Source organism: Pleurodeles waltl, chromosome 11 (assembly GCF_031143425.1).
Source record: "Pleurodeles waltl isolate 20211129_DDA chromosome 11, aPleWal1.hap1.20221129, whole genome shotgun sequence".
Lineage (NCBI taxonomy): Eukaryota > Metazoa > Chordata > Amphibia > Caudata > Salamandridae > Pleurodeles > Pleurodeles waltl.
In genome coordinates this window covers 410,373,090-410,397,191 of record NC_090450.1, presented here as the reverse complement: position 1 = coordinate 410,397,191, position 24,102 = coordinate 410,373,090, and the positions used below count along the sequence as shown (strand labels likewise).

The 24,102-nt window shown below is 45.5% G+C and overlaps 1 protein-coding gene across 2 annotated transcripts in view; it reads left to right on the top strand.

Annotated features, from left to right (window-relative positions):
- The window catches only part of GPC1 (glypican 1), a 448,857-nt gene that overhangs the window by 131,304 nt on the left and 293,451 nt on the right, over window positions 1-24,102 (top strand). The window contains exon 1 of one of the 2 annotated variants that reach the window (XM_069213741.1): window positions 7,740-8,444. The exons of the other annotated variant lie outside the window; for it this stretch is intronic. Coding sequence (XP_069069842.1) covers window positions 8,288-8,444 — 157 coding nt within the window. The 5' untranslated portion in view covers window positions 7,740-8,287. Of the gene's footprint in view, window positions 1-7,739; window positions 8,445-24,102 lie in introns of those variants that run through there. 2 annotated transcript variants of the gene reach the window in all.

Here is a 24,102-nt window from a genome sequence, read left to right as displayed (position 1 = left end):
AGCAATAATGTCACCGGTTAAGCATTATTTGAAAGGCCCTCAGGTACACACTGGCAAGCTTGGGGCAACCCGAAAAGGTAAGCCCGGCTCTCGGGGACTGGAGAATATTATAACCGTGGACAATGTATGCTTAACCAAAAGGAGGGGCCAATCTCGAGTAAAGGGGAGTCTGGGAGAGTTGGAGAACTATACGGGCGGTACCGGTGACTCTGGGGGAAAAAGTGCTACCCTAGGCTCAATAACTGAATATTTTCAGCCAGGGGTGGAGGAGGCAAGGGAGATTTCTCCTGCACCTATGGAAGCACAACTGGCCTTAGGGGGCTCAGAGGCATTTGAACAGGAGTCCCTGGAGAAGCGTGAGGCGCAGATGGCCCAGATCTCTCAAATAAGGAGTGGCTTTTTAAGGGGCAGGGAAGATACCTTGCTCGTACAGGGCCCCTCTTTTGAGCCCAATGCATCAGCCCCCGCAGAGCCCAGCAATGGGGTTGTTTACGAACTTTTGCTTTCCCTCACGAAAGAGATTCGGGAAAAGTTTGAGATCTCTGAGACTAATCAAGCTAAGATACAGGAAGCGTGTATGGTTTTGGAGACCAAGATTAATCAGTTAACAGATCGGGTTGGTAAGGTGGAGGAGGCCGTGGAACAGCAAAAAGGCCAGGTGTTGGTTAACTCTCAAGATATCTTGCAACTTAAACGCGGGGAGAGGAACCTACAGGATAAATTAGAGTTTTTGGAGAATAATATGAGAAGAAACAATATTAGGGTTCTAGGAGTCCCGGAGGGGACGGAAGGAGCGGATCTTAAGGGATATATGGTTTCACTGATAAAAGACACAATGCCAGGTTTAGCACATTTGAAGTTGGGGGACGATGTTCAAAGAATACATCGAGATCCGTTCAAAAAGAACGCGGGTAGGAAATCCCCTAGAAGAATCCTAGTGAATTTTGCCACTTATTCAATAAAAGAGAAGATTCTGTCTGAGGCTTTGAAGGTGGGAAATTTTGTCAAAGATGACTGGTCTTTCGGAATACGGTCAGATGTTTCTAGAGTGACCTTGGACAGACAGTGGGAGTTGGGGAAATTAATGCAAGAGCTTCATTCCTTGGGGGCAACAGTGCAGTTGAGATTTCCCGCGGCCCTACGGATTATGTGGCAGAATAAAACTCATAACATAAGAGATCCAGAGGAGGTTAGGGCCATTATAGAACAGATGAAGTTGTCGCAATAATGTTATAATGTTGGTATGATTGGATACAGCCCGGTGTACAGAGTGCTCCATGGGATAACTATGGTTGTCCTATTAAAAGAAAGGAGGGTTCCCACAGGTGGGTGGGTTAGGGGTATGAGGGGGCTTTGTGTGGTGTGGGGAGTGTGTTGTTTTGGGTGTGAGAGCATGGGGAGAAAAAAAGATAAAAATAGAAAAGTCCTCAGAGTGGGTTTTTCACAATTAAAGAAGGGGAGGATCCAAGAAGTTTCTCTAGAGGATGGGTAAGCAGGAGGGATTATTCCTAAAAATAATTTCATGGAATATCAACGGGTTAAGGGTCGAGTGTAGAAGAAGAAAGATTCTGGAGTTTCTCAGACAGGCAGAAGAGGATGTAATTATTTTACAAGAGACACATCTCTCACAAGAAGAATGGGAAAATGTGTTTAAAAGTATACGGTGGATCTCCCAGGGGATAGTGACTAATCAATTGTGCCTGATCAAAGGTGTTGCTATTCTTTTTAAATGGAAAATAACTAAGGGGTTATGTATAGGTGACGTGCAGGTAGATTCAAAGGGCAGATGGGTGGCGGTTGAGGTTTGTTTTTTTGGTCTATGGCTTACGATTGCAAGCTAATATGGCCCCAATACGGATGATTTTACCCCGTTTATAGAACTATATAATCTTCTTCTGAAAACTAAGTATCCGGTTGTGTTAGGAGGGGACTTTAATATATTGTTGAATTTGGATTTGGATAAATCCAACACCCGGGCGACAGCTAACTCCCCTAGAAGTAGGTCAATGGTTAAACAGGCGATAATTGATTTGGGGCTTGCGGATGTGTGGCAGGTTAAGGGGGGAGTAGGGCCCAGATTTACTTTTTATAATAAGAAATATGGGCATAAGTCCAGAATAGATTTTTTTTTATTGCAAAATAGCCTGCTAGGAAATGTTTCTTATATAGCTCATGCCCCGGCACATCTTTCAGATCATGCTGCTGTTAAGTTGTATCTCTCCTTTACGATGCAAGTTCCTAGGCTTTGGTGTACAATAAGTCGTTCACTATTATTGGATGACTTGATAATTGAGATACTAAGAAAAGACACAAGAGTATTTTTTTAGTTGAATCAGGGTTCAGCTAGTTTGCAAATAATATGGGATGCATACAAAGCCTATATAAGGGGGAGATTGATTAGCTTCGCTGCATATAGGCGTAGTGAGGAAAGAGGGAAATTACGTAATTTTGAGACCAGAATGGCAACTCTGTAGGAGTCCATACAGGCCGCACAGAAAACGGAGAACAAGGTTCAATTAAGGATACATGAGCAGCAATATGAAAAAGCATATTTGAACTTAGAGTGTTTTTTAGAAAGCCAAGAAAGAAAGAAATGGGAAGCTAGTCAGTATGCGCATTATGAATACGGGGAAGGATGTAGTAAATTATTAGCTTGGAAAACAAAGTCAGGTCGTTCAAAGAAATATATCTCTTCAATAAGGTTTGAGGTTACTGGGCAGATCTGTGTAGAAAGATCAGAAATAGAAGATGCTTTTGTTTCCTTTTTTCAAACCTTGTACTCAGATGAGTTGCAGAACTCTGAGGAGCAGATTAGGGATTTCTTAACTAAGGTTAGATTGCTGTGTCTGGAGAACTCAGCACGACATTTGCTAGAAGGAGAGTTAACTGAGATGGAATTAACTGAAGTTTTGAAGGGTTTGAAGAGAGGGAAGGCATCTGGCCCATATAACCTCCCGAACGAGTTGTATTTGGTCCTGAGGGAAGAACTAATCCCGGTTTTATTGAAATTGTTTAACTATATGTTTCTGGAAGGGGGGCATGCACCGAGTTCTTGGGCTGAGGCTGTAATTTGTTTGATTTTGAAACCCCGTAAAGATCCAACACAATGTTCTTCTTATCAGCCTATTTCATTACTTAATTCAGATTATAAAATTTATACAAGTTTGCTATCTAAAAGGCTGGGGAAAGTAATTCCTGGATTAGTCCATCCAGATCAGAAGGGGTTTATTAAAGGCAGACAGCTACAGGAATTAGTGCATGACTTGCTGGCGTCAATGGACTTGGCTTTAGCAGAGAGGCTCCCTCTGGCAATAATAACTTTTGACACGGCTAAGGCATTTGATCAGGTAAATTGGCTATTTTTGCAGGTTGTAATGGAGATGTTTGGATTAGGGACCACTTTCATTAGAGCAGTTAAAGAGCTATATAGGTCACCAATAGCGAGAATTTTTATTAATGATGTGCTATCACAGGAAGTAGGCATTCTTAGAGGGACATGTCAGGGTTGTCCCTTATCCCCTCTATTATTTGATTTATATATTGAGCCTCTTGCAATATTGCTTAGAAATAACTGGGAAATCCTTTCCTTTCAGAGTAAGGGTTGGGAGAAGAAAGTTGCATTGTATGCAGACGATCTGATGATTTATACTAGGGATCTTTCTTTTTCACTTCCCTCACTAAATTTGGTGATAGAAGGTTTTGGTAGATTGTCGGGTTATAATGTTAATGTTGAGAAGAAAGAGAATTAGTGAATATAAAATTAATTAGCACAATTTATTAATTAAGAAATTAAACATTTAACAAATAATTAAAAATCAACAAATAATGTAAAAGCTGTTAAACAATTTTATTAACTTACAAAGCTAATTAACAATTAAAAATAAAACACATACAAATGAATTATAAATTAAAACAATAATCTACATTTTAAAACAAAACTTACCACCCTAATACCCTACAATCCCTCCTACTAAATTAATAATGTCTAATTAAATGTTTAAATAAATATATTAAAAAATTACCATCTGCAGTAAAACAAATTAAAAACGAATTAAAAGAATATTTTACTCTAACATATTAAATAAACTGACATTAGAGACAATTATATTTTTAACAAACAATATTACATGTTTAAAAAACAATATTCTTACTTTACGATATTTTTGACTTCATGATATGGTATTCTGGAGTGGACACGACACAACATACTAAATATAAAGCCTGTTGGGCATAGTCAAATACTATGCATAGCATGTTCTGGAAATGGGATACAGGTCCTAGAGTATGATCAAATCCTGCCCCAGTAAATAGTGGGAAATGCTCTCAGATCCTGTTGGAAACTGAAGATAGTGGTACCGAAAAATTCTAAACATAAAAAGTATTCTTTAAGAGCAGTTTTTTGCTATTAAGCTTTGTAACTAACCAACATAATTTTTTTTAAAAGACAGAGAAATGTCCTTAAAAATTTAAGTTGAAGGGACGTTATGGTAAAATACTAAAATCTAAAACAGATCCTGATATTTCTCAGATAGCTATCTTTACAAATGTAACTCCTCACCCTAACAGAGTATTTTGCAATTGGAATCATGGATGACATCACTATTAAGTCTTGGCTGGGTGAGGATGCATACTCACAGTTAAAAAAACCACAGCCTACATTGTTTTCTCCTGTCTTCTCTTTGTATTTCATCACAACACATGAGGCACCTGTGTGTTTACTCTCAGATTACACTTTTTTTTTCAAACAAACATGAACAGGCTAAAATAGCAGTGAAAAAACCTAAGGGGCTCATTACGAGTTTAGTGGTTGGAAGAACCAACCGTCAAACTTGCGGGGATGAGGCGGACGTCAACCTGGCTGCCTCACCCCCTGCCATAGTATATGCAGACAGTGCGCATTTTGAGGGTGCTGGGCGGGGGGAGGGCAGCACTGCCCACTCCATTGGCACGGACAATGCAGGGGCCCCCTGTGGCCCCCTGCACTGTGTTTCTGCCAGCCTTGACATGTGGGATCCCCGCCATGAAAAGGCTGGCGGAAAATAGACTTGTGATCAGCGCAGCAGTGCTGAACTCAGTGCCTCTGTGGCTGACCACGACTCTGAATGCTGTCAGCCTGTCGGCAACCATGTTCGTAATGTGGCGTTCAGACTGCCAGGTGTTCAGTGTTCCGACTGCCACCTTGCCCTTGGACTGCCAGACTCAGAGTGAGGCCCTAAATTCTGTTCTCCGTTGTAAACAGGAAAGAAACATGCTGCTTCTCTGAACAAAAGGTGTGTAGTGCAAAACCTGCAAAAGGTTTGTAAACGCTTCCAGAAACCTGTATAGAGCTAAACATGCACCAGTCTAAGAACGGTGTGCAATTTCAACTCGGACCTGCACCACCACACACAATAAATATCACAAAATACTGACGAGAACTGATGTCTTAATGTCTATGAAGATGGTGGATTGTGAATGCCAATGCTGCAGCCTTTCTCTTCTATAAATCATCTACAAGGGCAACTAGATGATGATCGTGGTGCTCCTTTCCTTTTAACGTCTATCATTACCTGCATTACCTGTGAGTGAAACTGCGGTGGCCTTTCATTGCCATGTAAATATGAAATGTATTGCTGTATGAGTGATGTCATTGAAAGTGTAAGAATTATTGCAGTGTAGCTAATTTCACTTGTTTTTAGTTTTTATGGTAATCATAATGGGGGTTATTACAACTTTGGAGGAGGTGTTAATCCGTCCCAAAAGTGACGGTAAAGTGACGGATATACCACCAGCCGTATTACGAGTCCATTATATCCTATGGAACTCGTAATACAGCTGGTGGTATATCCGTCACATTGGAGACGGATTAACACCTCCTCCAAAGTTGTAATAACCCCCTATGTCTCTTCAACTGAAGATTTTTTAAGAGAATTGTGATGTTTTTTATATTAAAGGCTAAGTTAGTACTTCGAGACACCAGTTTAACCTTGAACCAGATTCTTGTAGCAGGTACATTAACCAGCTAAGCTGTCTTTGCAATTTTAATCGATTTTAAGTAGGCCTATGTTAAGTGTGAGTTGGTCACCCAGTCCGTTTTTAGGGAAGCCATACCTAATAGTTGGAGATCTCACGTTACCAATTCATGTACACATACATGTAGTGCAGCAGAGTTAAATGTTGGTCATTTCCATTCAGCCATTGGCTGCTGAAGTGTTTTGAAAGCCATGGCATGTTCTGAAATTTTATATAGGGCTTTAAGAAATCCCAAGTGTTAACCTGACCTCTGGAAACACAACAGATGTCATTACATCCAAAGTGGCCATCTTTGGAGTTTATGTTTGTTTAAAAACATCATAACAAGATCGCCACTGTGCAAGCCCATGCATACATAATCATCTTGTTGCTGGTATGGTTTGGGGCTGACTTATGCAGCATCCTCGTGTTCTCATTCATGAGTGCTGCTCTTGCTTTTTGCTGGACAACACATTTCACTACCTTGCTGTTCATGGTTTATACAACACTGAGTCCTGATGATAGTTTTATTGACGGAATGACATATGGAGACCGAAACGTTGACTGTTTCTTCTTCGTAGCAAAATGGTGGACATCAATTATCATTAAATCTATAAAATTGTAATCTTATGGACTTTGAATTTGAAGTGCGAACCTTTTATTATGTTAACAGGAGTTTATGCCTCATATGGATCCTAAGAGTAACACCAGAAAAGTATTGTGGATAGAAGATCTCTTTGATGAGGTGCTTCAGTGTTATTGGTGGTGATTTATTCAACACTAATGGATTTATGTGTTTCATATATAATTTGTATTTGACTGTACCTTTTGTGTGTATGTAATTTTCCTTTATTTTGAACAACACCGTTGAATCTTCTTATCTATATGAAAGGATTACATAATTAATTTCTACAGGAACATTTTTGCTTATAACTGATTTACCCATTTCCCTGGAGACATATTGGGTCGCCCTGTATCTGCTGAACATGCATACGAGGCAGCATTTCTGAGGCAAGAGAAATGGCAAAAGATACATGAGCCCCGGTAGCACACGCGAGACCTACTGGCTTTGCCATTACTTCTTTTCTTTGTATTCTGCAGCCTTCAGTCCTCCCATTGTAAAAGCTTGAATACATGTGCCAAAATGCAATAAAAACACAATACTGGATCAACAACTCGCGCTGGCAATATTAGCAATGTATAGGGCACGAACATAAACTGAATTAATTGTAGTTTAAAAAGTATGTATCACTATAACCTGACTCAAAGAGCTTCGTTTTATAGATATTAGAGTCAAGAAAAGCACTACTGGCCCAGCCTGACCATCAGCCTGAGTTTTATAGATCACCGAAGTGGACACATTACCTCACTGACCTGTTTCACCGTATTTGGACGCGTCACTTACAAACTGAATCCCAGATCTCTGCAGAGGAGAATTCATACCCCCGAGTATCTTACCTACTTAGCAACATGTGACCTGCACCCTACACACGGATCCCCCTATATATGAATCCCCCTTAACTATTTACCTGCATTGAAGGGTGTTACCCACAGCTTACATTCAATTCTTTGTAGCGGGCGCATTAACCTCGCTGGCTGTCTTACCCGCATTGGGACATGTGTCTGTTACCAGTCTGACTAGAAGCGGTCTGTGAACTGGCACGCCTTGACTATCAAGAGCAGCTCCAACTACAAAAAAAATAAATACAAAAAAAACATTGAACGTCGAGGAAAAACTCATCAGAATCGGCAATGCACAGTGAGACGGCAAAAAAAACACAGCACTTGAGGCGACACATGATGAGTGGGAATAAACTGCGGCCAATCCGGACGGGGCGCTCGGCGGCCAATCGGCAGCCGCCTTCAGGAGCCCGCTGGCTCTCCCAGCCTCAGAGAGCGCAGCGGGCTCCGGGAGGAGGAGAGGGACTGTGCACAGCCGCTGGGACTGGTCTACTGCCACCAGCACGGATACTGCACCCCGGGCAGTGTATCCACCGCAGGGGGTGAAGCCGCCTATACCAGCCGCCAGGTCAGGCACCTGCAGACCCACCGCGCCCCGGATTCCACCTTCTGTAACCCTGTGCGCATAACCGTGCCTTCCCGGGCTGGCTGCGGCTTGGAGGTCCCTATTTCATTTGGCCTGACGTAGCTGCTCGGGAAACCCAGGAAAACACGTCCCTCCTGTCCGTCTTCGTCCACTTCACCTGCAGCCCAGATCTCTGAAGCGGCCGCTGCGGTCCCTTGAGCCCCCTCCTGGAGGATGCTATAGGCGGCGTGCGCGGGAGGCAGCGGCGGGATGGCGCTGTCTGGTGGGCTCTGGTTCTTCTGGCTGCTGGCCTCGGCGTGGAGCGAGGGCACCGGCGGAGGCAAAGCACGGAGCTGCGCCGATGTCAGGGTTGTCTATAGCGCCGCAGGGTTCAGCCTCGCCGGGGTGCCCCAAGCCGAAATATCTGGTGAGTACCTGCGCGAGAGCTCGGGAGGTGATGCACCAGGTGCATAGCTGTATATAACATCACGTTCCAGCATAGTGAGGCTCCTGGGGGCGGGTAGCTTGTATGCGGCAGAGACCCGAGCTTAACCTGCAGGCATAGTGTCTAATTCTTCTTAGCTCGGTGCGGAGGGCGGGAATGCGTTGATTTCTGATGTACCTTCTCTAGCCATGGACGTGTAACTTTCAGTGTCTAACCGAAGTGTGGTGAGTCAGTGGTCTGGTGAACTACCTATGACGCGCTGTAACTCAAGAACAGAGATCTGCATGTAACCCGCAGGTTCCGATCCCAAGATGGGTCAACGGATGTGCCCATGGTCTATTTTTAAACTCCATCCCACATACATCTCTGGGCGGTGTGTTAATGCTTGCGCGATAGTGAACATATCTGTATCCTGAAAACCATGGTTGCCAATGCATGTACGGTAGTTCATAGGGGCAGTAGTTTTTCAGAGGTCGAGTGTGTGCGTGCGCGTGCACAGCAGGCTATTATCCCTCCAGCACAGATATGTGTGCGTTAGGGTGTAAGTTCTGTCTGTGCCCTGCAGGTCCTTATCGCAGTAAGGTAACTCATTGGGTTTGTGGTGGAGATCTGTTTGTAAGTATCAGGGCCAGATCCAAACCCATTAAACCACATTGTAAATTGTTTGTGTAGCCTGCCGGCCATAGTTTCCAATCCCAGTGATTTAAGGGGTACCACTGAGTAGTGTATTCACAGTGCCTGGTGTTTAAGGACCGATGGACAATTCAGCGTTCTTGCTCGGTATATTAAAGGGTGTTGTTAGTGCTCCCTGGCTGTACAGAATGCCCGGAAACACCTTACCGAAGTAGCGCGCTGCCATTAGCGCCTGGCTGCAGTACACCACCTCATTTCTACACCGTGTTCGTCGGAGATGTTTGTCATGCGGCAGGCAGCAGTGGAGCACAGCAGTCAAAGCCCCCTTGTTAAAAGCGCGGCGTGAAAAAAAACTAGAAAAAATGCAGAGCTTTGGAAAGTGTGCATTCACCAGTGGCGTAACAAAGGCCCCCGCAGTCCCCCGAGGTGCGGGTCGGCCCCACCCCCTCTCCCCTCAGCACAGTACCCTGGCCTGAGAGCTCCTGTGTGAGTTGGAGAACAGGCCCTCCATGTACTTTGCAGCACCACCCCCCCCCCCCCCACACACACCCTCAAGTTTCTTTACGCCAGTGGCACAGCATGAAATGTATTTCTGGTGCGTGGGAAGTCAGAGTACAATTTTAAATCAAACACCGTGGTTCTTAATGGCATATTGCTTGCTAACAGCGTCAATTTACTCTATAGACTAGTACCAAAGGAGTGCACGACACGTGTGATTTTTGACGATCTTTGAGAATTTTTTGGTCTTAGGCCAACAGGGACCCGTTAAAATAAACGCCTGTTTTAAATTCCGATATTGTCCTCATTTTTAATTTGGATATCCATATAGTGCATTTCAGGCAGGATGCACATCTCTGATTCTGCTTCTAACTTTATCGAAATAAAATAGATGCAGGGAGGTCATGATATCAATAGGGCTGTTTCGTGTGTGGATTGTCCCGAGAACTGCATACATTTTTTGCATACTTATTTTTCTCACGTCTGCCTTGTTAACGATCACATTCCCGAAACACACGCCGATGGGATATCAATTCAAGCCATTCTTTAATTATGCATATCACTGTCGATTCATATTAGTTTGATATGCTTTGCGTATGGGTTGAGATGTTTCTCCTTCTCTAAATCCCACATCCATGCCCCTCGCTCCACAATGCTCACCCACATCACGAGTAAAGCTTCTTGGATTGCGAGGGCCCCCCAGTTTCAGGCTGCGTTGATGGAATCTACATTTGTAGGTGTTTTCTTATCCTGAGGGGCGACTGATCAATATCACCAATAAGAACTTATATTTTAATAGCGCGAGCTTCACCAGCTTTGTTGCTTCATAGCGCTCTAAATAACATATGATGCGGTTTTGCAACAGAAGAGTACTCATTTGATCGGTCTCCGAAGGATGAAAGGCTGAATCATTGTTACCCTGACACTTGTCAACCGGGCTGCATATGGATTTCTGCAGTAGACAAGTTAATTCTCTGATTTCTGCAGTAGACAAGTTAATTCCCTGAACTATATTCCTGGGATTGGAACCTGCGGGACCACAAAGCCCTCTGCCGAGGTCGTCCTCGCACAGACATCTTCCCAATACACCCTCTCCTTAAGCCAAAACAAATGCTGTTTTCTCAGTGTAATGAGGACTATTTACACGGCTTCGTGTGTCATTAGAGAGAAGTTGAACCAGAAGCTGGCATGCACAGACTGGTCCGAATATTCACCCTCTTCTCCAAAGAGATGCTTATCTTTGTTGTCATTCAGCAGGAATGCCATTGATTCCAGGAGACATTTTACGTAGCAGCAGACTCGTTTAACCCTTCAGAGCACTTCTGTACAGACTCGCATTTGGTAAAAACGGAAGATTTTACAAAAAAAAGTGATTTGTTTTTGTCGGTGTTGGCGTGTTAGAGGTTGTGTGGGGGTCTGTTGGGAGTTGAATGCAGGCTAGCTGGTGACTTCATGTGATGTTTGAGGACCATGCACGCGTCTGTTGGTGCCTCTGTAGAGGTTCTGCAGAACATGGGCGAGCATCACTTGTGCGTATCTGCACAAGTCACTGTCCTTCAACTCTTCGTCCCCTCTGGTTGATATGGTATCTTCTCAACGCCAGGATACAGAACGTGCGCCTGTTTAACCCCTTCGCTGCCAGGCCTTTTCCCCCTCCTGTGCCAGGCCTTTTTTTGCCTATTTGGGGCAGTTCGCGCTTAGGCCCTCATAACTTTTTGTCCACATAAGCTAACCAAGCCAAATTTGTGTCCTTTTTTTCCAACATCCTAGGGATTCTAGAGGTACCCAGACTTTGTGGGTTCCCTTGAAGGAGGCCAAGAAATTGGCCAAAATACAGTGAAAATTTCGTTTTTTTTTAAAAAAATGGAAAAAGTGGCTGCAGAAGAAGGCTTGTGGATTTCCCCCTGAAAATGGCATCAACAAAGGGTTTGTAGTGCTAAACTCAGCAGCTTCCTAGCTTTCAGGAACAGGCAGACTTGAATCAGAAAACCCAATTTTTCAACACAATTTTGGCATTTTACTGGGGCATACCCCATTTTTGCAATTTTTTGTGCTTTCAGCCTCCTTCCAGTCAGTGACAGGAATGGGCATGAAACCAATGCTGGATCCCGGAAACCTAACCATTTCTGAAAAGTAGAGAAAATTCTGAATTCAGCAAGGGGTCATTTGTGTAGATCCTACAAGGGTTTCCTACAGAAAATAACCGCTGAATAAGAAAAATATTGAAATTGAGGTGAAAAAAACATAAATTTTTCTCTACGTTTTACTCTGTAACTTTTCCCTGCAATGTCAGATTATGGAAAGCAATATACCGTTACGTCTGGTGGACTCCTCTGGTTGCGGGGATATATAGGGCTTGTAGGTTCATCAAGAACCCGAGGAACCCAGAGCCAATAAATGAGCTGCACCCTGCAGTGCGTTTTCATTCTATACCGGGTATACAGCAATTCATTTGCTGAAATATAAAGAGTAAAAAATTGCTATCAAGAAAACCTTTGCATTTCCAAAAAGGGCACAAGATAAGGTGTTGAGGAGCAGTGGTTATTTGCACATCTCTGAATTCCGGGGTGACCATACAAGCATGTGAATTATAGGGAATTTCTCAAATAGATGTCTTTTTTACACACTCTCCTATATTTGGAAGGAAAAAATGTAGAGAAAGACAAGGGGCAATAGCACTTGTTTTGCTAATCTATGTTCCCCCAAGTCTCCCGATAAAAATGATACCTCACTTGCGTGGGTAGGCCTAGCGCCGGCGACAGGAAACACCCCCAAGCGCAACGTGGACACATCCTAAATTTTGGAAAAAAACAGAGGTGTTTTTTGCGAAGTGCCTACCTGTAGATTTTGGCCTCTAGCTCAGCCGGCACCTAGGGAAACCTACCAAACCTGTGCATTTCTGAAAACTAGAGACCTAGGGGAATCCAAGGAGGGGTGACTTGCGGGGCTCGGACCAGGTTCTGTTACCCAGAATCCTTTGCAAACCTCAAAATTTGGCTAAAAAAACACATGTTCCTCACATTTCTGTGGCAGAAAGTTCTGGAATCTGAGAGGAGCTACAAATTTCCTTCCACCCAGCGTTCCCCCAAGTCTCCCGATAAAAATGATACCTCACTTGCGTGGGTAGGCCTAGCGCCGGTGACAGGAAACACCCCAAAGCGCAACGTGGACACATCCTAAATTTTGGAAAAAAACAGAGGTGTTTTTTGCGAAGTGCCTACCTGTAGATTTTGGCCTCTAGCTCAGCCGGCACCTAGGGAAACGTACCAAACCTGTGCATTTCTGAAAACTAGAGACCTAGGGGAATCCAAGGAGGGGTGACTTGCGGGGCTCGGACCAGGTTCTGTTACCCAGAATCCTTTGCAAACCTCAAAATTTGGCTAAAAAAACACATGTTCCTCACATTTCTGTGGCAGAAAGTTCTGGAATCTGAGAGGAGCTACAAATTTCCTTCCACCCAGCGTTCCCCCAAGTCTCCCGATAAAAATGATACCTCACTTGCGTGGGTAGGCCTAGCGCCGGCGACAGGAAACACCCCAAAGCGCAACGTGGACACATCCTAAATTTTGGGAAAAAACAGAGGTGTTTTTTGCGAAGTGCCTACCTGTAGATTTTGGCCTGTAGCTCAGCCGGCACCTAGGGAAACCTACCAAACCTGTGCATTTCTGAAAACTAGAGACATAGGGGAATCCAAGGAGGGGTGACTTGCGGGGCTCGGACCAGGTTCTGTTACCCAGAATCCTTTGCAAACCTCAAAATTTGGCTAAAAAAACACACGTTCCTCACATTTCTGTGGCAGAAAGTTCTGGAATCTGAGAGGAGCTACAAATTTCCTTCCACCCAGCGTTCCCCCAAGTCTCCCGATAAAAATGATACCTCACTTGCGTGGGTAGGCCTAGCGCCGGCGACAGGAAACACCCCAAAGCGCAACGTGGACACATCCTAAATTTTGGAAAAAAACAGAGGTGTTTTTTGCGAAGTGCCTACCTGTAGATTTTGGCCTCTAGCTCAGCCGGCACCTAGGGAAACCTACCAAACCTGTGCATTTCTGAAAACTAGAGACCTAGGGGAATCCAAGGATGGGTGACTTGCGGGGCTCGGACCAGGTTCTGTTACCCAGAATCCTTTGCAAACCTCAAAATTTGGCTAAAAAAACACATGTTCCTCACATTTCTGTGGCAGAAAGTTCTGGAATCTGAGAGGAGCTACAAATTTCCTTCCACCCAGCGTTCCCCCAAATCTCCCGATAAAAATGATACCGCACTTGCTTGGGTAGGCCTAGCGCCGGCGACAGGAAACACCCCAAAGCGCAACGTGGACACATCCTAAATTTTGGAAAAAACAGAGGTGTTTTTTGCGAAGTGCCTACCTGTAGATTTTGGCCTCTAGCTCAGCCGGCACCTAGGGAAACAAACCAAACCTGTGCATTTCTGAAAACTAGAGACCTAGGGGAATCCAAGGAGAGGTGACTTGCGGGGCTCGGACCAGGTTCTGTTACCCAGAATCCTTTGCAAACCTCAAAATTTGGCTAAAAAAACACATGTTCCTCACATTTCTGTGGCAGAAAGTTCTGGAATCTGAGAGGAGCTACAAATTTCCTTCCACCCAGCGTTCCCCCAAGTCTCCCGATACAAATGATACCTCACTTGCGTGGGTAGGCCTAGCGCCGGCGACAGGAAACACCCCAAAGCGCAACGTGGACACATCCTAAATTTTGGAAAAAAACAGAGGTGTTTTTTGCGAAGTGCCTACCTGTAGATTTTGGCCTCTAGCTCAGCCGGCACCTAGGGAAACCTACCAAACCTGTGCATTTCTGAAAACTAGAGACCTAGGGGAATCCAGGAGGGGTGACTTGCGGGGCTCGGACCAGGTTCTGTTACCCAGAATCCTTTGCAAACCTCAAAATTTGGCTAAAAAAACACATGTTCCTCACATTTCTGTGGCAGAAAGTTCTGGAATCTGAGAGGAGCTACAAATTTCCTTCCACCCAGCGTTCCCCCAAGTCTCCCGATAAAAATGATACCTCCCTTGCGTGGGTAGGCCTAGCGCCGGCGACAGGAAACACCCCAAAGCGCAACGTGGACACATCCTAAATTTTGGGAAAAAACAGAGGTGTTTTTTGCGAAGTGCCTACCTGTAGATTTTGGCCTCTAGCTCAGCCGGCACCTAGGGAAACCTACCAAACCTGTGCAATTCTGAAAACTAGAGACCTAGGGGAATCCAAGGAGGGGTGACTTGCGGGGCTCGGACCAGGTTCTGTTACCCAGAATCCTTTGCAAACCTCAAAATTTGGCTAAAAAAACACATGTTCCTCACATTTCTGTGGCAGAAAGTTCTGGAATCTGAGAGGAGCTACAAATTTCCTTCCACCCACCGTTCCCCCAAGTCTCCCGATAAAAATGATACCTCACTTGCGTGGGTAGGCCTAGCGCCGGCGACAGGAAACACCCCAAAGCGCAACGTGGACACATCCTAAATTTTGGAAAAAAACAGAGGTGTTTTTTGCGAAGTGCCTACCTGTAGATTTTGGCCTCTAGCTCAGCCGGCACCTAGGGAAACCTACCAAACCTGTGCATTTCTGAAAACTAGAGACCTAGGGGAATCCAAGGAGGGGTGACTTGCGGGCTCGGACCAGGTTCTGTTACCCAGAATCCTTTGCAAACCTCAAAATTTGGCTAAAAAAACACATGTTCCTCACATTTCTGTGGCAGAAAGTTCTGGAATCTGAGAGGAGCTACAAATTTCCTTCCACCCAGCGTTCCCCCAAGTCTCCCGATAAAAATGATACCTCACTTGCGTGGGTAGGCCTAGCGCCGGCGACAGGAAACACCCCAAAGCGCAACGTGGACACATCCTAAATTTTGGAAAAAAACAGAGGTGTTTTTTGCGAAGTGCCTACCTGTAGATTTTGGCCTCTAGCTCAGCCGGCACCTAGGGAAACCTACCAAACCTGTGCATTTCTGAAAACTAGAGACCTAGGGGAATCCAAGGAGGGGTGACTTGCGGGGCTCGGACCAGGTTCTGTTACCCAGAATCCTTTGCAAACCTCAAAATTTGGCTAAAAAAACACATGTTCCTCACATTTCTGTGGCAGAAAGTTCTGGAATCTGATAGGAGCCACAAATTTCCTTCCACCCAGCGTTCCCCCAAGTCTCCCGATAAAAATGATACCTCACTTGTGTGGGTGGGCCAGGTGCCTGCAACAGAATAAGGCCCAAAACCTGAAGGGATAGAAGGGATAGCACAGCAAGTTTATAAGGGCATATTCTTTTATACATTTTTAGACGGACTCTGCTTTGGGGACCCACATAAGTGAGGTGTCATTTTACTTGGGAGACTGAGGGGAAAACTGGGGAGTAGGAATTTTGTGCTGGAGCGGTGATCCTACTAAGAAAAATCAGGAAAATATGCTTTTTTATGCAAATTTTGAGGTTTACAGAGGAGTCTGGGTAAGAAAATGTTGGGGAGCCACACAAGCCACACCTCCTTAGACTCCTTGGGGTGCCTAGTTTTAAAAAGTTTCTGGGTTTTGTAGGTTTCCCTACATGACGGCCGCACCCAGGACCAAAAACATAGGTGGGCCCTCCCCCCCAAACACAGGTATTTTTGGAATATATCACTTTGATGTGTGCACATACGTCCGTGATGTGCCAAACACTAAAATTGTGAAAAGAAACACACTTAGGTTATGTGAAGAAGACCCCTCACCCACCAACCAAGTTGGTGGCATGCTTCATCATCGGGGTCCCACCCGAGGCACCTAGCATGTCTCAAGTGTGCTGCGACGCCTGATTACAGCGGAGCAGGTTTTGTCATTTGTACCACACATACTGGTTGGATTTGGCACGAGGGTGAGTGATGGTTCAGTAGATCAAATTTTATTAACAAGAGATTTCACAAAAGTGAAATGCACTGGTAATAACTGAAAGGCCAAAAAACTGAACCAATGACTCACAGCTTGTGAGCTGTAAAGCCACGACAAGGCACCAACCGCTTTACAGTCCATTCACACACCTTTCATACATGACATGCACTAGACCATTCACGCCGCCAGCCACGGGCCCAGCACATTACAAGACTCGCATCCACAGACAGCGCCAGTCAAGGGCCCATCACTTTCATACGCCCACATGCCTGATACAGCAATCACACCAGCTGATGAATGTGTGGACTGGCGTTTGGCCGGCACTGCCAGCCAAGCGCCACCCCACCCACATCACCAGCCAAGCGCCACCCCACACACACCGCCAGCCCAGCGCCACCCCACACACACCGCCAGCCAAGCGCCACCCCACACACACCGCCAGCCAAGCGCCACCCCACACACACCGCCAGCCAAGCGCCACCCCACCCACGCCGCCAGCCAAGCGCCACTCTACACATGCCATCCCCTTTTTTTTGTTTTTAAACAACAAAGAAACCACTAATCATAAATTAGTACAAAACTACAAACACAAAAGCTCTAACTGAATACATGACTAATGCCAACTGTGAAACCGAACATATAAAAATATAAAACACCAGTTTACGCTCACGGAATTTCCCAATAATTCTTCTGTGTGTGGTAGCTCCTGAAACAGCCACCCACACACAGCCCAGGCTTTGAAGGACAATCAGGGCAGTACATCCTAGTCTCCTTCCTGATACCTCTTCGAGCACAGACTCTACATCTCTTAGCAGGAAAGTTTTTTTTGGCCATGGGAGGAATGTGCTCAGCAAAGTGACGATCTTTCAATCTAGCCACATCCTCCACCACTACTTCTCTAGGAACTCTTGCCTGTTCCACCACAACAAGGCTAGCTATGATAGACTCCTGAAATTTCACAAATGTCATCCTTGACTCTGGAGAACTATCCTTAAACACAACAAAAGCATTAAAAGTTGCCAAGTGGAACAAGTGAAGCGCTAATTTCTTATACCACACATAAGACTTACGAGCAGCAGTGTAAGGTTCTAACCTCTGATCTACTCTATCAACACCACCCATGTGCTTATTATAGTCTAAGATGCACACAGGTTTGCGCACTTCGGCAACCTGACCCCAAACAGCCACAGGTGAAGTACTCTCATCATGGATGGTGCTTAGCATGTATACATCCCTCTTGTCTACAAATTTCAGAGCTAGCAGCTCATCATTCCGCAAGGCACTGCACTGTCCCTTCTCAAGTTTTTTACAGACAAGCTCTTTTGGATAGCCTTTCCGATTAGAGCGGATTGTGCCACAAGCAACAGTGTCCACTCTGAACAACTCCTTGAACAACCGAACTCCAGTGCAGAAGTTATCTACATATAAATGGTGACCTTTGTTAAACAGTCGTCTACCAAGTTCCCACACAATTTTCTCACTAACTCCAAAAGTGGGAGGACAACCAGGGGGGTCAATATTGGAATCCCTACCAGTGTAGACCCGGAAATTATAAACATATCCTGTACTACTTTCTGACAGCATATACAATTTAATTCCATACCGTGCCCTCTTGCTAGGAATGTACTGCCTAAAAACCAAACGACCCTTGAACAGGACCAAAGACTCATCTACAGATATTTCTTTCCCTGGAACATAGATCTCTGAAAACCGATCTACCAAATGATCAAGGACAGGTCTAATCTTAAAAAGACGGTCAGAATCAGGATGATCTTGTGGCAAGGCTAAAGTATTATCTACAAAATGCAACATCCGAAGAAGAAGCTCATACCGGTTACGACTCATGATGGCAGGAAATATAGCAGTTGCCATCAAGGGACTAGTAGACCAATATGAAGACAGCGACGGCTTCCTTATCAGCCCCATCAAAAAAGTTAAACCCAAGAACTTTTTCAACTCTTCCAGATTTGTGGGAATCCACCGGCTAGCTCTAGAGTGTGGCCTAAGTCTGGCAGCGTTGTCCCTCAAAAACTGCTCTGCATACAAATTAGTCTGCTCAACAATCTCTTCCAAAAATATATCGTCCATAAACAACTCAAAAAAGTTGACGGGCAAAAAGTTTTCCGTATTAACTCGACACCCTGGAAAACCAGTAAACGCAGGCAACTGTGGCTGCTCCATGTTTGGTGCAACCCATGCGTCAGGTCTTCCAATGGGAAGCCTTTCAGCCGCTGGCTCCTGCACCATTGGCACATCACTGTCCTCCTCTAAAACAGGCCCTTCATCAGCACTGAGAGTGGCTTCATCATCAGATGATTCATCTCTGACAGAAAATTCACTTCCAGAATCCTGCACTTCCTCCTCTGCCTCAGATGCAGAGTCAGTCTCATATTCATGGTCAGAAGATGACTCAAAAAGCACACTAACAACCTGCTGAGCAGTCATCCTACGGCTGGCCATGATCCTTCCTACAAAAATTAACTGGACAAATACACCACCAACAACCAGCACTGTGTAAGATAAGTAACAAAGTATAGGTTTATCACTAAGAATTATAAACTCAAAAACTATACTGCTCACTTGCCTGAAAAAGCTTGACTCACCAGCAACTACTCTGCACAGCCACAGCAATCACCAACGATATCCCAATAAAAAGAGAAAAAAAAAAGCAAATTAGACATAAGACAACACAATAATCATTGTGCATAACTCTAAGGACAATTTCACACACAATCCTGCATTCAGTACACCACCTACAAACGTGTCATTCATGCATAGCAACAATACTCACTTGGAGTAAATTTATTTACTTACCTAAAACATGCAACTACGCAAACCGCCGGACAACTACTGCCAAAACTGCAACAAGCCACAGCAAAGTCAGCAAAAGCTTTGAACTAGAACAAAAAGGAGAAAAACTGTTATTATCATAAAAGCAAATACTTCGCCAGTTGACAAACACTCCGCCACTAACCATTTTTTCATTTTCCCTTGTGTCTAGTCTTCTCTGCTTGGGGGAAGATGGGCCTAAAAAAAAATAGGCCAATCTACCCCCAAGGGGAGGGGGCAGAAATCGCCCAGATTACATTGCACCCTTTGGGGGGGGCGACCCATGCCCAAGGGGCCACACCCCCACACAAAGCACACACACACACACATATAGTATCCCTGGCGCTATGGGGATTCTGCCCCCCTTGGGGACAGAAAGGCCTAAAAAATAGGCATATCTGCCCCCAAGGGGAGCAGAACTGCCCAAAAATACATGTGAGCCCCTGGGGGCGACCCTTGCCCAAGGGGCCGCCCCCCAACACAAAAAATAAAAACCAACAATAAAATCCCTGGTGTCTAGTGGCTTTCTGCCCGGCGTAAAAATAGGGCCAAAACGACGATAAATACATTGCGCCCCCGGGGGGAGCGACCCTTGCCCAAGGGGCCACCCCCCAACACAAAGCACACATACAAACATATCTTTCTGGCGCTATTGGGATTCTGCCCCCCTTGGGGGCAGAAAGGCCTAAAAAAAATAGGCCTCTCTGCCCCCAAGGGGGGCAGAACTGTCCAAAAATACATGTGGGCCCCTGGGGGCGACCCTTGCCCAAGGGGCCGCCCCCCAACACAAAAATAAAAACCAACAATAAAATCCCTGGTGTCTAGTGGCTTTCTACCCCCCTTGGGGGCAGATCGGCCTAAAAATAGGGCCAATCTGCCCCCAAGGGGGGCAGAAACGACAATAAATACATTGCGCCCCTGGGGGGAGCGACCCTTGCCCAAGGGGCCACCCCCCAACACAAAGCACACATACATACATACTATTTCTGGCGCTATTGGGATTCTGCCCCCCTTGGGGGCAGAAAGGCCTAAAAAAATTGGCCTCTCTGCCCCCAAGGGGGGCAGAACTGCCCAAAAATACATGAGGGCCCCTGGGGACGACCCTTGCCCAAGGGGCCGCCCCCCAACACAAAAAATAAAAATCAACAATAAAATCCCTGGTGTCTAGTGGCTTTCTGCCCCCCTTGGGGGCAGATCGGCCTAAAAATAGGGCCAATCTGCCCCCGGGGGGCAGAAACGACGTAAAATACATTTGCCCCCAAAGGGGAGCGACCCTTGCCCAAGGGGTCGCTCCCCCACACCAATAAACACACACACATAACGAAATCCCTGGTGTCTAGTGGCTTTCTGCCCCCCTGGGGGCAGATCGGCCTAAAAATAGGGCCAATCTGCCCCCAGGGGGGGCAGAAACGACGTAAAATACATTTGCCCCCAAAGGGGAGCGACCCTTGCCCAAGGGGTCGCTCCCCCACACCAATAAACACACACACACACACACATAACGAAATCCCTGGTGTCTAGTGGCTTTCTGCCCCCCTTGGGGGCAGATCGGCCTAAAAATAGGGCCAATCTGCCCCCAGGGGGGGCAGAAACGACGTAAAAAACATTTGCCCCCAAAGGGGAGCGACCCTTGCCCAAGGGGTCGCTCCCCCACACCAATAAACACACACACACACACACATAACGAGATCCCTGGTGTCTAGTGGGCATTCCTGCTGCCCGATCGCATCGCGATCGGGCAGCAGGAATGCTCAGAGACATCGAGGGAAAGGAAAACCCTTTCCTTTCCCTCGATGCCTCTCTCAGCGCAGGAAGGTGAAATACTCACCTTCTCCCTTGACGCGCTGGAAGCAAATGGCTTCCAGCGCGTCATTCCCCCTTTCCATGAAATCAGCGCGCGATCGCGCGCTGACGTCATGGGGGGGGTGGGGGGGGGCGGCGTGAAAGGGGAAGGGATTCCCCTTTCAGCCCTGGCCTGGGGGTGTTGGGGGGCGGCCCTCGGGGGAAGCGCTAGCGCTTCCCCCGACTGCCAGTCCCAGGACGTAATGGTTACGTCCATGGCGCCACACGGGCGCTGCCGTGGACGTAACCATTACGTCCCTGGCGGGGAAGGGGTTAAGAGAGTTTGGCTGTGTGCCAGTATGTGCATTCCCGGATAAGTGCCTGTAAGCGGATTTCTAGATATGGGCCTAATTTGTGAAGTCACTGATATGTTCCTCCATATGGGGGAGTAGTTGGACAGCTATTGGTTAAACAGTCAGGTTTTGATGGTATTCCTAAACGGAATAAGTGAGGGGTTCTAAGCAGATGTGCACCACATTTCCACCATGCCCAATGACATCTTCCCATTACTAACCCACATCAAATAATGTATTCCTGTCAAAACATTACAGTACATGAATGAGATCTCGAAAGCGAAAACTTGAAAACTTTCCCCAACTAATTCACAATGAGAAAGGAAGTACATTTTACCAATCTGCTACCTACTTAACTGTAACCGTGGGTTATGGCGTCGCATGGTACTTGCCGCAAAGCACTTCAGCATCTTGTCAGGGGTACCAAACAGTAGTTGCTGCTGCCAAGAAGGTTTAGGGGGGGCGAGGGCAGCATATGGAGCAGGGGCATCGTGCGGACCAGGGGTGCAATAAAAAATTGAATAACCTTACCTGCCACCTTGGTGTTCCGCCACCACAGCTGCCTCTAGTCTTCTTCCTCCCTTCCCACCCAAACCCGACGATTTCTGAGAGAAGCACCAGGATTGGCCTGAGTGGTCAGAAATGCAACACAGGGCGGGAGTGGGACACTGTGCTTGGTCTCCACCTGGCTGTGCAACACAGCCGGCTAGAGAGCTCCAAGTGTGCATGTCAGTTTGGCTGGCCTCGGATAAACGCGAACAAATAAAGGGACAATAAAATACTTGTATTATCCCTTTATTTTTCTGCTTTCAGCAGTGGGGCAACGCTCCTCCACTACAGCAGAGGAGCTGCCCATGATATTAAGCTCTATATAAATATGATTTTCAATTATAATAGCAGTGGGGAATGATTTCCACAGCTGAGCTGTTTCAGATAAAAAGGCGCTGTCTCCGTAAGCGTCTGTTCTGGTAAGGGGAACCAATGGCAGAAACAATTTGACAAAATGTAGGGCTTTGTTAAATTGGTAGATCCGGGACTTCGGTATCAGAAAATGTGGGCTGTGGTGGTGTACTGTTTTATGAATCGCGAGAGCTGAAGGGACAGATCTCATGGCTGGGCCTTCTTCTCCAGGTATATGTCAGCCTTCAAATACAGGAATATATTCAAAACCCCACATACAAGCTCGTATCTGGGAACACACGTACATGCACATAGCCATATGTTCACATACGAGCACACAGCCGTAACGTAACATGCAGACACAGAGTTGGAACATAATACACTTGAACATATTCAGTCCTTAATATACAGCCTTGTATCGCTACGCAAACCCATAGCCAGGCCTTCACATGCAGGCACACATCTCTGCCTATACAAACAGGCACATATCTCGACCTTCACCAGAAGGCGAATATCTACACATTCGCATCAGTAAACATTCATGCCTTCCCATCCAGGAAGTAGTTCGGGCCTCATAATTAGGGCTGCGCGCTAAGCTCTCTGTTCGAGGAACAGCCTTGAGCTCTTCCCAGCCCCTACACTTACGCAGATAAACACTGGCTCTTCTTTTCTGCAAGAGACATTCATGAGGTCTGCATTGTCTCATGTACCCATCGCCAGCGGGTGATTTGAGTCTACTGGGGATCTTTGAACATTGGGGGTGTTAAAACTGCTCAAAGTTGCAGTGAGCGAACGAGACATCCCCATTGACTTCAAGGGTCATTCAACACTCTGCTAAGACATTTTTTAAAAGTCAAATACTGCATTTACCGCACCTTTTAAAAAGCATAAATATGATAAAAGCTTCAGCAAATATTTCTGTAATTCCAAAATGTGCTAGCTAAATCTGGGCAGACGTGTGACAGGGTAACTAACCTTCGTTCAGAAAAGTTTGAGAAAATGACAAAATTGTGCATTTGTCAACACAGGTTCATTAACGATTCTAAAAAATACTGCGTTAATAAGTATGACTATAAACAGCATGATTAACAATGAATAAAAGTACTCAATAGGGACACTCCACAGACCTATATATATATATATATATATATATATATATATATATATATATATATATATATATATATATATATATATATATATATATATATAAAATGTGTTTATTCTATGTGTTGCAAAAAGTTAGATTATACATTCATTAACCCACACAATCACTAACTCGTGATTAAAACCCTCATGTGGAAATTATTATAAAGAGCAACATTACTACAGACAGCCCTCCTTCCAATATGAATCAATATCAACATCTCTGCACAAGCACAGGCAGCTTTTTTGTAATTCAGTTTGGCCCTTACTTTGTCACCATAAAATGGTGCTTGGACCCAATCAATTTCTTCTTGCCCTTCTCTTTCAACTATAAATCAAGGAGGAAGGTATTGTCAGACCAAACCCCCGTGAACTGGAGGGGACCTCTCACTGTAGGACACGTTCCCAGCCATTCCTCAACTTTTAGACAGGAGGGCTACATTGGTGAGCACTGTGCCATGAACCACCACCAAGATGCCATAATCACACAAAAACACGCACATTCTTGTTCTAGCTGTCACTGGTCCGAGTGTAAACCACTTTCTCTTTAGGTCCAATTTGCTCTGCCTGGTTCCCTGTGTGCTGGTGCACAGGTCATAAATACACCTGTTGGCACACTTAGAAGACACAGATC